At 42.6% G+C, this 12,409-nt stretch overlaps 1 protein-coding gene across 1 annotated transcript in view; it reads left to right on the forward strand.

Moving 5' to 3' along the window:
• Positions 1–2,735: 2,735 nt before the first annotated feature.
• The window catches only part of SLC24A4 (solute carrier family 24 member 4), a 96,606-nt gene continuing 86,932 nt past the window's right edge, over positions 2,736–12,409 (forward strand). Inside the window, exons 1-2 of the mRNA XM_032690807.1 lie at positions 2,736–3,392; positions 5,821–5,931. Coding sequence (XP_032546698.1) covers positions 3,236–3,392; positions 5,821–5,931 — 268 coding nt within the window. The 5' untranslated portion in view covers positions 2,736–3,235. The remainder of the gene's footprint in view (positions 3,393–5,820; positions 5,932–12,409) is intronic.

The following is a 12,409-nucleotide window of genomic DNA, read 5'->3' on the forward strand; positions in this document are numbered from 1 at the left end:
CAGAAGCTTGTATGATTAGGAGATTAGTACTGTCTGAACTTTGATCTGCCTCCTTTGTGTATGCAGGAGAGGGAGAGACATACACCATCATGGGTAGCAGATTTCTGTGTGAGGGATTCACAAGAGATCTCTTCACATTTTTGGGTTTTGTGTTTTGCTTTCAGTTGCTCACAGGGAAGGCCTCAGGGTTTCTATAGTCACTAACTGTTACCTCTAAAACAGACAACTTTTTAACAGCAAGAAAAAGGAAAACAAACTGTGTCTGAAAAAGGCAATATTATAATTGCATTCCTGTTACTAACCATGTGGTTTGGTTTGATCCATGTGATGTTCATAGGACTCGACAGAATTAATGAAAATCCCTCACATGTGAAACTCAGGACCTCTAACAATGGTTCACTTCCATGGTCTTTGTGTAAACATCCCATAGACGCAAATATGAAATACCTGTGAATACCTGTGAATCACGGCCTGTGATCAGGAGTGCCATGGCTTTGAAAAAGTCATCGGTATAAAGAGTAAGTAAGAGAATAAACATGGTAAATAGAAAAATCACAAGCAGCAAGAGACCCAACCATCAGGACGGCTTCTCTGAAGCCATGGCCTTTATCAGTGAAGAATGGTCAGGCATCGGAACAAGCTGCCTTGGGAAGTGGTGGAATCACCATCCCTGGAAGTGTTCAAAAAATATGTAGATGGGGGACATGGTTTAGTGGTGAATGTGTCAGTGCTGGGTTAATGGTTGGACTCGATCCTACAAGTATTTTCCAATCTTAACAATTCTATGATTCTAAGAAGATTATAAATTTACAGCAAGTGGATACTGAAAAAAACCAACAAATCTCTGCAATACCCTCCAGTGTCACCATCCTTCTATTGCTAGACAAAATCTTCAAACAGAAAACTACAGTCTTATTAAAGCTCTTATTAAACACAGAAGAAGAGGATGGCAGACTGGTGTTCACATTACCACTCTGGATGGAAGCAGAGGCTTTAGTCCCAGCAAAGAGGTGATGGAAAGCCACGTGAGGAATTAGCTTTCAGGTATTATGACAGCTGACAGGGTATGAAAGTGGCATCTCTACTGACATGGCCAACCAATACCTTCACTGGAACTTAAAGGTCTTCAATGAAAAAAAACCCCAGTCCACTATAAACAACAGTGATGATCTAAAGACCTTCATTTGCCTTTATCCAGATTCCAATGCCTCTGTGTCTAACTAGCCTATAAGTTTTTTTGGTCAGGGATGGCTTTCACCATTCTGGGTTCAGAACAGTGAGATTCTGGGTTCAACTGTGAGATTTCTTATATGGCTATAGAGAGAAATAAAGGGACATAATCTGGCTTGTAATCTTCTCTATTGCCTTCTTTGTAGTAGGCTAGAGCTTTCAGTGTTATTTTTCCTATCTCAGCAGCTATAAAGGGAATGGAAGAGAGAAGACTGGAGCATGTCTAAATGCCATTTTTCTAACATGCAGATGTTTTCCTGCTTTAATGTAAATCAGAAGGTCAAAAGCCCATTAGAGCCTAGGTGCCACTGGAGCCTGAACAGTTAAGACACACAAGTTTCTGTAGCTATGTGCATGCCAGCAACAAGGTTACACAACTGCTTCTCTTTGGTTCCCCAGTTTGAGTAATGCCTTTTGCACTTGAGACAATTGGCAGTCTTCAGCATGAATCTAAGAGCAATTTCACACGCAGTGTGTACCACGGTATCCTAAGCACTGGGCTGCTGAATCTCACTACAGCAGATAGAATTCACAAGCAAAATTAAAAAACACATTAGAATGATGGGAAAGCAGACGATTGGTGATATTTTATTTGCGATGATTTGTTTTTGTAGGCAGGATATTTGTATTGTAATTATGACACCATTAGAAACAATGCCAGATATGAAGCATTGTATGTCCTCAAGCACATGGACAAAGATCCAGCAGGAATCACCTGAAAGGCCTCCTGTTGTAAACCAAACGCTGTATGGAAAAGAAGATCAGATGAGTTAATCCTGTTTTGCCTACATGCGCTTCCTCACATGCACAGCATTTCTGGGAGGAATACATGAACTGATGCCTGTGCTGTAGGAGGAAGTTCCCAGAGCTGCTCTCGTTGGCTAACAGTAACCATTTAATTAATGTAAACATCAAATTTTAGTTAAAAAAAGAAGCAAAATCCACTGTGGCACAGTCTGGAACTAACCACCGTTGCACAAAATGGGTCATTAATTTGTCGTCCTGAACACCACATGTTCGTTGTAGTGCAAACTGCTTGCAGAAGCATCATTCTCCCCATGGAAATCCATCTTGAAACGCATCTCCTGGAGACAGCTGGAAGAATCCCGAGCCATCAGTGCCCGACGCCCCCCTCACCACGGCACCTCGGCACTCTCCCTCCAGCCCAGTGCTCTCCGACCCGCTCCAGCGGCCGCTCTCCCACCCCAGGCGACTCCATCCCTGCCCTGGATCCCGGTCCGCACCCCGGCTCCGCGGCACCTGCCGCTGCCCGCTCCCTTCTGCGCACCGATGGCCCCGCCAACCGCGGCACCGGGAGCGGGTCATTCCTGTGCCGTGCAGGGGAAAGGATTAATTTCGCCAGTTATTTCTTCCCCCCCGCCCCGCGGTGGGGGAGGGCACACGCGCGTTGCCATGGGTGCCGGAGGAGCACCCAGAAAGTTGCGGGAGAGGGGCGGGGAGAAGGGGCCGGGCTGCCCGCCGGGGCTCAGTGGCCGCTCGGCGCCGCGCTGAGAGCCCGCGGGCGGCTGTGACGCCCACCTGCCGCCCACGGCCGGTGGCAGGGGAGGGGGGGAGGACAGGGATAAACTTCAAACTTGGCCGAGCGGGCGGGCAGGGTGCAGCATGGATGTGTCCGTCGTCCCTCGGTGCTGACTCGCAGCCCGCGGCGCGCTGTGGGGCGGGCGCTGCCCGAGGAGCTTGGCGCGCCGCCGCGCCGCTTCCTCCGCCGCCGGCCATGGTGCGTGTGGGGCGCTGGGCTCAGCCCGGCCCCTGAGCGCGACGCCTCCCCCCGCTCCGCTCCAGGGCTGCCGCCGCTTCCCCGCGCCCCCGCCCGCCGCCACCTGCCTCTCCGCCGCGCCGCTGCCGACCTGAGGCCCTGGGCATCGCCTTCTCTCCGCGCTGCAGCCCGCCCGCTATGGAGCCGCCCGCGGGAAGCTGGCGGGAGTGAGCCCCGCTTTTCCCACCGACCCCCCTGGCCGCCCCCTCGGCGCCCGCGCTCGCTCCGATGGAGCCGGAGGAGACGCCGCTCGCTCCCCCGAAGACCATGCTGCTTATGCTGAGGAAAGTTCGCAAGAGGCGGGAGATGCTGCTGCAGCAGCTGGGCTTCATCTGCGCCATCCTCTTCTTCGCCTGGTGCATGTCCAGCCTGCTCTCCAGAGCGGGTGAGTGGCGGTGGCGGCGGGACCGGCGGACCCCGGCAGGGCCGGGCGGGCGGCTGGGGCGGCCCGGGGGCTGCTGCCGCCTCAGGAGCAGCCGGGGTTTGGCGGGGTCAAGCGGCGGCGGCTCTTCCCGTTTTGAGTCTCCCAGTGGAAATGCCCCGGCGGGCGGGGGAGCAGCGCGGGTTCCGCGGGAGAAACCCCTGCGCCGGGCGGATGCGTGGGGTGGATGTGGATGCCCCGGGGAGAGAGGTAGCTGCGCCGCTGGCGCCTGGGGGTTCAGGGCTCCCCGGCCCCGAGTCCGCCGTGTCTGTCGGGCCAGGGACCGAAGGGGCATCACGGGGCAGCTGCGTGCTTGGAACGGCCCTGAGAGAGTTTCCCCCTGCCGCTGCATCAGAGTTGAGTTCTCTCCAGCCGCTTGTGGTCCTCGTTGTAACTTCGGGCCACCTTTCATTTTGTCCTTAGGTTGTAAACCTCCATCAGCTACAACTGCTGCTTTTCTCAATCTCACACGCACACCTAACATCTTGCCCCCCCATTCCAGTATGAATTTGACAGAAATTCTGCATTTTAGGCAAGGAACAGTGCTAATCTTATGTTTTGTAGAGAGAGCATTATGTAGTCTTTTGCATCCTTTGTGCAAGTGCTTTGTTGGTAAACTGATGCATTTATAATTAACCACATGGCTGGGCTGTAAAGTGTGCAGCTTCAGGCCCTCTTCATGCAATATGCTTCACATCACTCAAATACAAAGTCTAAGGTTGCTGGGGCAGCACTTGGGTCCCTAGATAGGGCTGCCAGCAGTCCTTGAGGATTTAAGAACAAAATCAACTAAGCCCAGATCTTACGTCTACATTTAATAAAAGAAAATCAGATTTCAGCACAATTAGGATGGGCCATATGCTTAAATTAGAGCTGAAGTTCAAGTGTGTGCTTTAGGGAAGAAAAATCTGCTGGAACTTGTTATACTTTGTAATGCCCTTGTGCTCAAATTATTGCCTGATTTGTTTGAGCTGCATCTAGGATGGCAATAAGCCATCCATAAAAGAATTCATCATCTTAGACCATTTAGCATATTGCTCATCTTAAAACTTTCGACTTGTATTTTAAATTGTGGATTTAGAATATACTGTTGGTTTCTTTATTTAGAACTGTTTGTCATGCCTATGGGATTTTTTCTCTTGCACCAGCTATTTATTTTCATAAACTTACTGGTTTGTGAAAACAAGTACTGGGGGTATGAATATGTTTGCATAGTTTGAGGGTTTTTTTTCTTGAACTTGTTTTTCTAGAACTTTTTTAGGTTTACATGAAAAATGTCATGACTAATGAAAGTTTTTAATCTCCTGGGTTATCAACTAAATCCCTCATAACCTAATTTTTTTATGGTATGCTGCATCAGGTAGTTGTTTTTTTTTTCAGCTGGCTAATTTACAATACATATTATCCATAAACACTGACCATCTGTTCTCTATGTTTCTTATAATTGTGGCTCAGAATATTTTAGCAAATACTCTAGAAAATCTAAGTTCCAGGCTAGATTTGGTTTTTTTGCAAGAGTTACTGTAACAAAACACAACCGTTACATGATGACAATATAAACTTTAAGATCAGCCATGGAAGAATTTTTGTTGTTATTATAATATGTTCATTTGAAAAGGATAAGATTGAGGCGGAAGTGATTTAATTAAGAGGTTCTATTCTTTATTTGATTATTTTAATTGCATACCTTACATTATCACAAGTGCTCCTGTACTCTATTTAGCAGGTTTCATTGAGAATGCTTCTGGAATATGATTTGAGGCTAAAGCTCCATTGACTTCTAAAGAAGTTTGTTTTTCTTAAGACTTACGAGGATTCACTATGCAGTTACTTTCCATTTTCTTTGACAAGTTATGAACGGTTTGATGTAATCGAATATACCCAACACTGAAAAGTTCAGCATCTAAACTCAGAATAAACTAAAATGTAACTGGAACATGCCCATATGCATTTTTATTTTTTTGTGAAAGCATTTTTATTTTTTTGTGATGTATATGCAAATGCAGATGACAAAATGGAACTGTGGTTGTTGCTTATGTCAGCATTGCTGGGCTGATTTCGTCTATAGAAACTGCTAAGAGCTGGCTTTCACAGGTACAGGCTTCAGCATTTGCTTGCTGCAGAGTGTTGTCCTGTTGTGTGTCACAGCCATTCCGATGGCCAGAGCATGTTAACAGCTCAGATACTGCACCTTCACAGCTGGTTACACCCTTGGTAGGTGGGAGCACCCAGCATACGTCTGTTGGCACGTGCTCCAGTCACACCTCGATTTTGCTGCGCTTACATTCTGATGGTCTGGCCATGCTCCTCACCAGTGGGTGCACACAGTCCAGTTAGGACGATGTACAAAAAGTCAGCTTTAATGGGCATAACCTCTTTCTGTTTAATACAGGACGAGAACCAATTGTTGCAGACAGAGGTACCATAACAGAACTGTGGAGGAATAGAAGGTTGATGGCATCACCTAATGGGACACATGAAGAGAAGAACTGTACAGAGCCAGGTAAGATGGGAAAACTTTGTGATGTTTTGAGGTTGGGTAGTGCCGTCATGACCAAGCTGCAGTGATGCGTAAACATGAAAGTGTTAAACTTAAAAAAACCCCAGGGCTGTTCTGTGAAGAAATAAGGTTTATAGTGCTATGTAATGTTTTGGGGGTCTTTATGAGACTAGTGCTGACAATTTGATTTCTTTAATTTCGTTTCTTTTGGTGCTTATGAATTTCTGTGTAGCTGATGCTGAATGTATTGCACTAGTAATGAGAGGTGTGCTCTTCTTGAAACTATGGGTAGCTAAACATGCTGTGTTTGAGATGACATCTGAGCACACTAATTTGTGTTCATTACCATTATACAGTTAACCATGCTTAGCTAGTTTAATGATAAACTATGTATTCAGTGTAGGAATTTATATTGTGTGAACGGGGAAGATGAGGTAAGTGATATGGAAACCCTGGAATCCATTTTACTTCAGGATATCTATCTTGGCCAGGCAATAAGAATTGATTGAGGGCAGGAATAGATGACGCATTTTAGTATCAGTGTTAGTCCACAATGCTTTCATGTTCCCATCTGTCTTCCCAATGTGTATTTCCTTTCTCTCTCTCCTTGCCTCTCTGTGGTTTACGGTGTGTGGGAGATGAGACATTTTGCCAACGGCGCTAGCCAAGTTAATTTGAAGTTGAGATTTTTTTTTTAATATGACTCTTTGATCAACTCTTTGATGGCAATTGAGTCTGTGCCTTCTTGCAAACAGCGACAGCATGAGTTCTAGGATACTGTCAGCCCCAGGCACTAGGAGAGTTCGGAGCAGTACTCCTGCCCCTCACTTAGTATTCTTTCCTACTCCTCTTCTGTTTTCTTCCATATATGTGATCTGATATATGTAATCATGTCTGAGCACACCTGGAGCCAAGGCAACAGGAGCCACAAAATTGTAGAAACTACATCAGAAAGATGCCTATGAGAGGTCTGATAGGAATTTCCATTTAGCACGAATGAGAACTTTTTTACGATGATAGCACTGCCAAGGGAAAACATATGATTGTATGTAAAATGGAATTTCGGAGCAGTGATGACTTCTTCACATGTTTAGAACAAATAGCTCCTTCCATTCCTCTAAAATTGGAAGATTAGTGTAAGAGCAATTGGAATAGATAAATACAGTTGAGTCATTTTGATTTGCTTTCTGAGACTCAGGTCACTCAGGTGCACTTTTCTCTGTAACCACAAGAGCTGGACACAAGGGAGACCCAAATCTGCCTCAGGATGCTGAAGTTCTAAGAAAAATATCACAAGACTTGCATTAAAGTAATGATTTCTAGTCACAGTGATGATATTAGACTTTCTTTTAAAAAGTGTTTCTTCTGTTAGAACACAGATTTACAGATCAAATCTGACAGGATTGCAACTGTAGCATTTTTAATCACTTCCTGTTATTCTGCAGTTATGTACAGCTTATCACTGTGTATCTTCTGCAGCTGAAGGAGGAATTGAGATGCTGCATGAGTGGCTAGATGTAAGATAGATGCAAATAAAGTAAGCATCTGAAAATAGCTGAAGTTGATGTTTGTTGGACAGGAATGGGTCCATAAGAACCTATTATCGTTATTGCTCAGTAACAAGTTCTGTAGATTTGGGCTGGGTTGTTTGTTTTGTTTTGTTTTGTTTTGTTTTGTTTTGTTTTGTTTTGTGGATTGGTTAGTGTTGGTTTGTTTGGGGTTTTTTTTGTTGTTTTGTTTTGTTTTGGTTTGTTTTGTGGATTGGTTAGTGTTGGTTTGTTTGGGGTTTTTTTTGTTGTTTTGTTTTGGTTTGGTTTTTTTTAATTATTTTTTCATTCTCATCTTGTAGCCTGAGAATGAGATTTGGCTTGTAATGACAATAAGGTACAATGATCTAAAACCTATCAAAAAAGGAGCCAGTAGCATAGTTCATCTCTATGGGAATGTAGCTTGTAATCATATGATTACAGAGAGAGAAGTCCCAGGAAAGGTCAAGAGACTTGATGAAGATTGCATAGAAAATTGGTGAGAGAGTGTGGATTTTCAGTTAGTATATGAATACACCGTTCTCTATGGGCTCCTTTGTGACTTGTACTTATTCTTACCTATGCCATCTCTTGTGTCTGCTTTAAGCACAAGGGACCCTACAAATGCTTGGGAGTTTGTATGGTATATAGCAGTTTTCTTACGTTATGTGGATGTTTTCCTATGTGTGTTTAGGGTATAAGAACTTCATAGTACCCTGGAAAATGCAAGTTCTTGCTGAGAGTCTGTTAATCCTTTGTGTCCTTGCAGTGCTATTGCTGTGCTCTTTTTATTAGCTTCCCACACAGGTCTGCAGTTTTACTTCCTTTTTCTCAAAAGCTTTCAACAGAGTTAATTTATTTACCACTTTCTTACTTACATGTAAGTAAAAAAAAAAAATCCCCAATTGTTAGAAATTTCAAATTGCAGCTATAGAAGTTTATAAGACCATGAGATCACTACAGTTCATGACAGTCATAACAAAGGCTCACCCTTTGTAATATATCTTGGGATAAAAACTCCATAAGCTTGTGGAAGCTGCTATCTGCTAGAAGCTCACTTAACCTACACTGTCTGAGATTGTTTCATTTACTGAAGTAGATAATTTTGTATTGTGTTTTTCTGGAAACATTTTTTTCTAGAACCATTGTTTCAGAACAGAAAAAACTTTGAAGTGTTGGCAATGCAGCTTTAAAAAAGAACCCTGAGGCTCTGACAAAGGAAAGAAAATATATATGTATGTGTATATATATCCGTAGAGGAGAAATGTTGCTTTTATTATCAGAAGACTGATATTTCTGACTATCTTAAGAGGTACTACACGTTTTCTAATAGTAACTATTCTGCAATCATAAGGAATTATAGCTAGTTTCTATCCCATAACAGCAGCAAAGGAACTGTAGGTCAGCTGCAGGAAGGAGTAGGAGCATTTGTGAGCACCAAGCCAACCTTGGTTCTAGTCTGGACTGAGACCAAATCCTCACCATGGTTAGTGTGTTGTGTAGCATTTTTCCATTAAAGGTCCTTCCTAGCTTTAAACTTGCCCTTTATTGAAAGCTCCTCTGCCATGATAAGATAGAGGTCTTCATATTGTCCTGGAGGCTGAAGGATTTATAGATTACATGTGGAAGGCTCTGGATGGTAGAATTTTATGAGAGCCTGGAATTTCTGAATTATGAATCTTATGCTTATTTGATGTTGGGCGACTGCTGTGGCTGGATGGCTGCCATGGGTATTCCTCTTAGATGGAAACCAAACTACCTTTTCTTCATGGCTCTGGGTAGATTTCTGTGGGAGGAGGAGTTGATCTGACCTCACTTAAAGCAGAGCAATCAGAAAGGAGGAGTAGTTGTCTCTAGCATCTTAACATATCTCGTTAGTTTGCAACCAACTTTTTGGCCTTATCAAAGCTCTCACTCCCATCTACCGTCAGCTCGCTAGCTTGCAGTGCCATCTGCCCAGCAAGTCTGATTTGTAGCCTCTCTGCTCCAGTGGCTTGCCTCATGTTTCAAAGCGTTGCCACGACTCTGTGTCCTCCAGAACTCCAAGTAACATTTCCAGAGCACTTGCAAAGTGGGGTGACTGGGTGGCATGATATTTCTCACCATGTGACACCACTGGGTCATGTTAGGCTGTTACTCAACTGATCCAGATTCTTTGCTGTTGTGAACATTTTCAATTAATCCCTATATATGGTACAGAAAATACTTAAATTTCTTGCTGCGAATTAGAAATATCTGGGAATATATTTCCATTATCTTCTGATACTAGTCAGTAAGTGGCCTTGAAACTGAAAGAGGCAGTGGTGTTTTCTGTCCAGCAGTTTGTCAACCATGGACAGTTCATGAGCTACACTGATTTTAAATAGCTGGCAATTTTGTTCAGGCATGCTCCTCCCATTGTTATCAGTGGGTGAAGATGAATTATGGACTGGGGGAAAGGCAGCGTTAGCAGTTCTCCCTGAGCCATGCTGCCTTTTTAGTTTGGAATTAAAGGGCACATTGTAGCAATGTTTTCTGTTCGTGCAGTGACAGAGAAAAAATCAGTCCTCTACAGTGAAATAAAATGTGTTTCTCATTAGCATGTGTATGAGTCAGGATCAAAAGTCATTAAGTCTGTGTATATTTTACACTGTTAGTTATAACCTTGGGGACTCATGTAAGATGTGATGCATTGTAGAGAAACTATAGAAGTCTTAGACAGTTTTGTTAGAGAGGACAAGAGCCTCTTAGTTTTTCTACAAAAATCGATGATGTCTCAAAAAGTAATTTTCCGAAGGGATAGAAAAAGTTATTTCTTGTACACTTGTAGTAAAGACACTGTAGGATTTCCATCAGTTTTATTTAACAAACACAGTGCTTATTTAAATACATAATTCTCAACATGCTGGATTGATGTATCCTTCTTCTTTCTTAATGCTTGTAGACACCTTAATATATAAGATCAGAAACTTAGTGTAATAAATTCTGGTGGAATATGTAATTTTGTGCTGATGTAAATTCTCTTTAAACAATGTGATAATATGTATTTCTTTTAAACAATGTGCTCATGATCTTCCCTAGATCAACCTTCCATTTTGTAGCAGGGATAAATGCCTTAGACCTCTGCTTTTAAGGAGGTGGTATTAATAATTTCACTGTAAACCTTTGTTTCGTGAACAGCCTAAATTAGTAGGCTCAGCACGACCTGCAAGTTCTCTTACTACGCATTCATACAATACCTAGCATAGAAAGACTATGCTCTCATTGAGGTAATACAGGCAATTACTGTGTTGTATTATGTTATTTGCAAATATTCCCCACTCGCCTATTAGTCAGACGTGCTGTCTGCCTTGATGCATAGAAAACATGCAACTGTTGCAGTATGATAGAATTACTGATAGTGCATATATGTTGATTTAAAATGTTTTGTTAGTCCACTGTCATGCCCTCAAAGACCAGGAAAATTACCTGCTATAAGCATCCTTTTCTTGTGTTGATCTGAAAGGAAATGAAAATGAGGAAAGGTTTAAGAAAAAATTTCTTAGTTGCTTTATGCATATGGTATTCACATAACACATAGATACAGTGTCCTGTGAATGTCTGTGTATGCATGCACAGATGTATATATTTATGTAGTTGAAAGACTTGCTAACCAACTAGCATGTAGCTTATTTCTGTAGCCACTTGTCATGTGCTGGTGGGGCTTTATTTGTTTTGGGTTCGCTTTGGGTTATCCCCCTCACCGGTGTCTGCAGACTCACTCTTGTCCCTGTTGAGCGGTAAACTTTATTGATTGTGATTTCAATGGTTTCTGTTTCTGAGGAACATGGACGTGTGACAATTCAAAACTGCGTTTAGAGGACTAGATGAGAGTGAGTGACAAACATTTAATGCCAAGTTTTTCTCATGTGACTCTCAAGGTCTCCTCATCAGAACTCACACCTACATTTAGGTTGAAGTTCTGACACTCTTTGCCTGGCTTACAAATGTGGGTATTAAATGGATTTGCCGGTAGATATAGTTGAAGGTAGTTGGGAAAAGTGTTTTGTTTATTTTTTTGTGAACTAGTGTAGGAAATGTGCTTTGATTGAAGGCAGAATTTGAAAAATAACCACCCTTCTCTCTGAGCTGTTCATTTTCTAGCAGTGTATTAATACTGGCATCCAAAATAGTAGAAAGAAATGAGACAAACATCTCTCTGTGCTTTGGCTTAACCTGCCAGCAGCATCCCCTGGAGAGCTGAGAACAGAAAACGAACTCCAGGGTAATTTATCTATATCCCCAGGTCTAAGTGTCAAGTTTGCAGGAAGTAGTTTAACTCACAGTAAATTAGTGTCTGACTAAAATGCCATTTAGAGATATAGTAAATAAAAGCCAATGAAACATATTTAATAAGTTTTTTTTTATATTGCTGTATATTCTTAAATCTAATAAAAATATTACTTGATATAATCTTTATTTCATATGACTCAGATTTATTTATAGTTGGTTTGGGTCCAGTTAAAGCACACTGTGGATAAGTACTTTACAAGCCAAGTCTTTGCTCTGAAACCAAAAAGCAGGTCTGAAACAAAAATGAGAATTTCTAAAATGTAGCCACTTCAGAACCAAATTTAACGTCTGGGGACACAGGCCCTTACTTTCTTTGACTGGAACAAAACACCCAGGTTGAATGCTCTGGAGTGCTAAGACTAAGATCTGAAGTTTCCCATGTTAGAAACTGTATTAATTTCCCATATTAGAAACTCCAGCCTTAGTACTTAGATGTCTGATTGCCTATATTTCAAACCACATTGCCTAAGCATTTCTCAAATATTAATGTAGTAATAGTGCAATGTGTCTTTCTGTAACTGCAGACAACTCAGGCAGACAGTAGCTGTGTAAATTACTGGCCTGAGGTCATAAAATGTGATAGAGCAAAGAATCAAATCCAGATACCTCAGTCCTGATCTCGGCTTCTGCAAAAATGATATTTG

The sequence above is a fragment of the Chiroxiphia lanceolata genome, chromosome 6, assembly GCF_009829145.1.
Source record: "Chiroxiphia lanceolata isolate bChiLan1 chromosome 6, bChiLan1.pri, whole genome shotgun sequence".
In the NCBI taxonomy this organism is placed as follows: domain Eukaryota; kingdom Metazoa; phylum Chordata; class Aves; order Passeriformes; family Pipridae; genus Chiroxiphia; species Chiroxiphia lanceolata.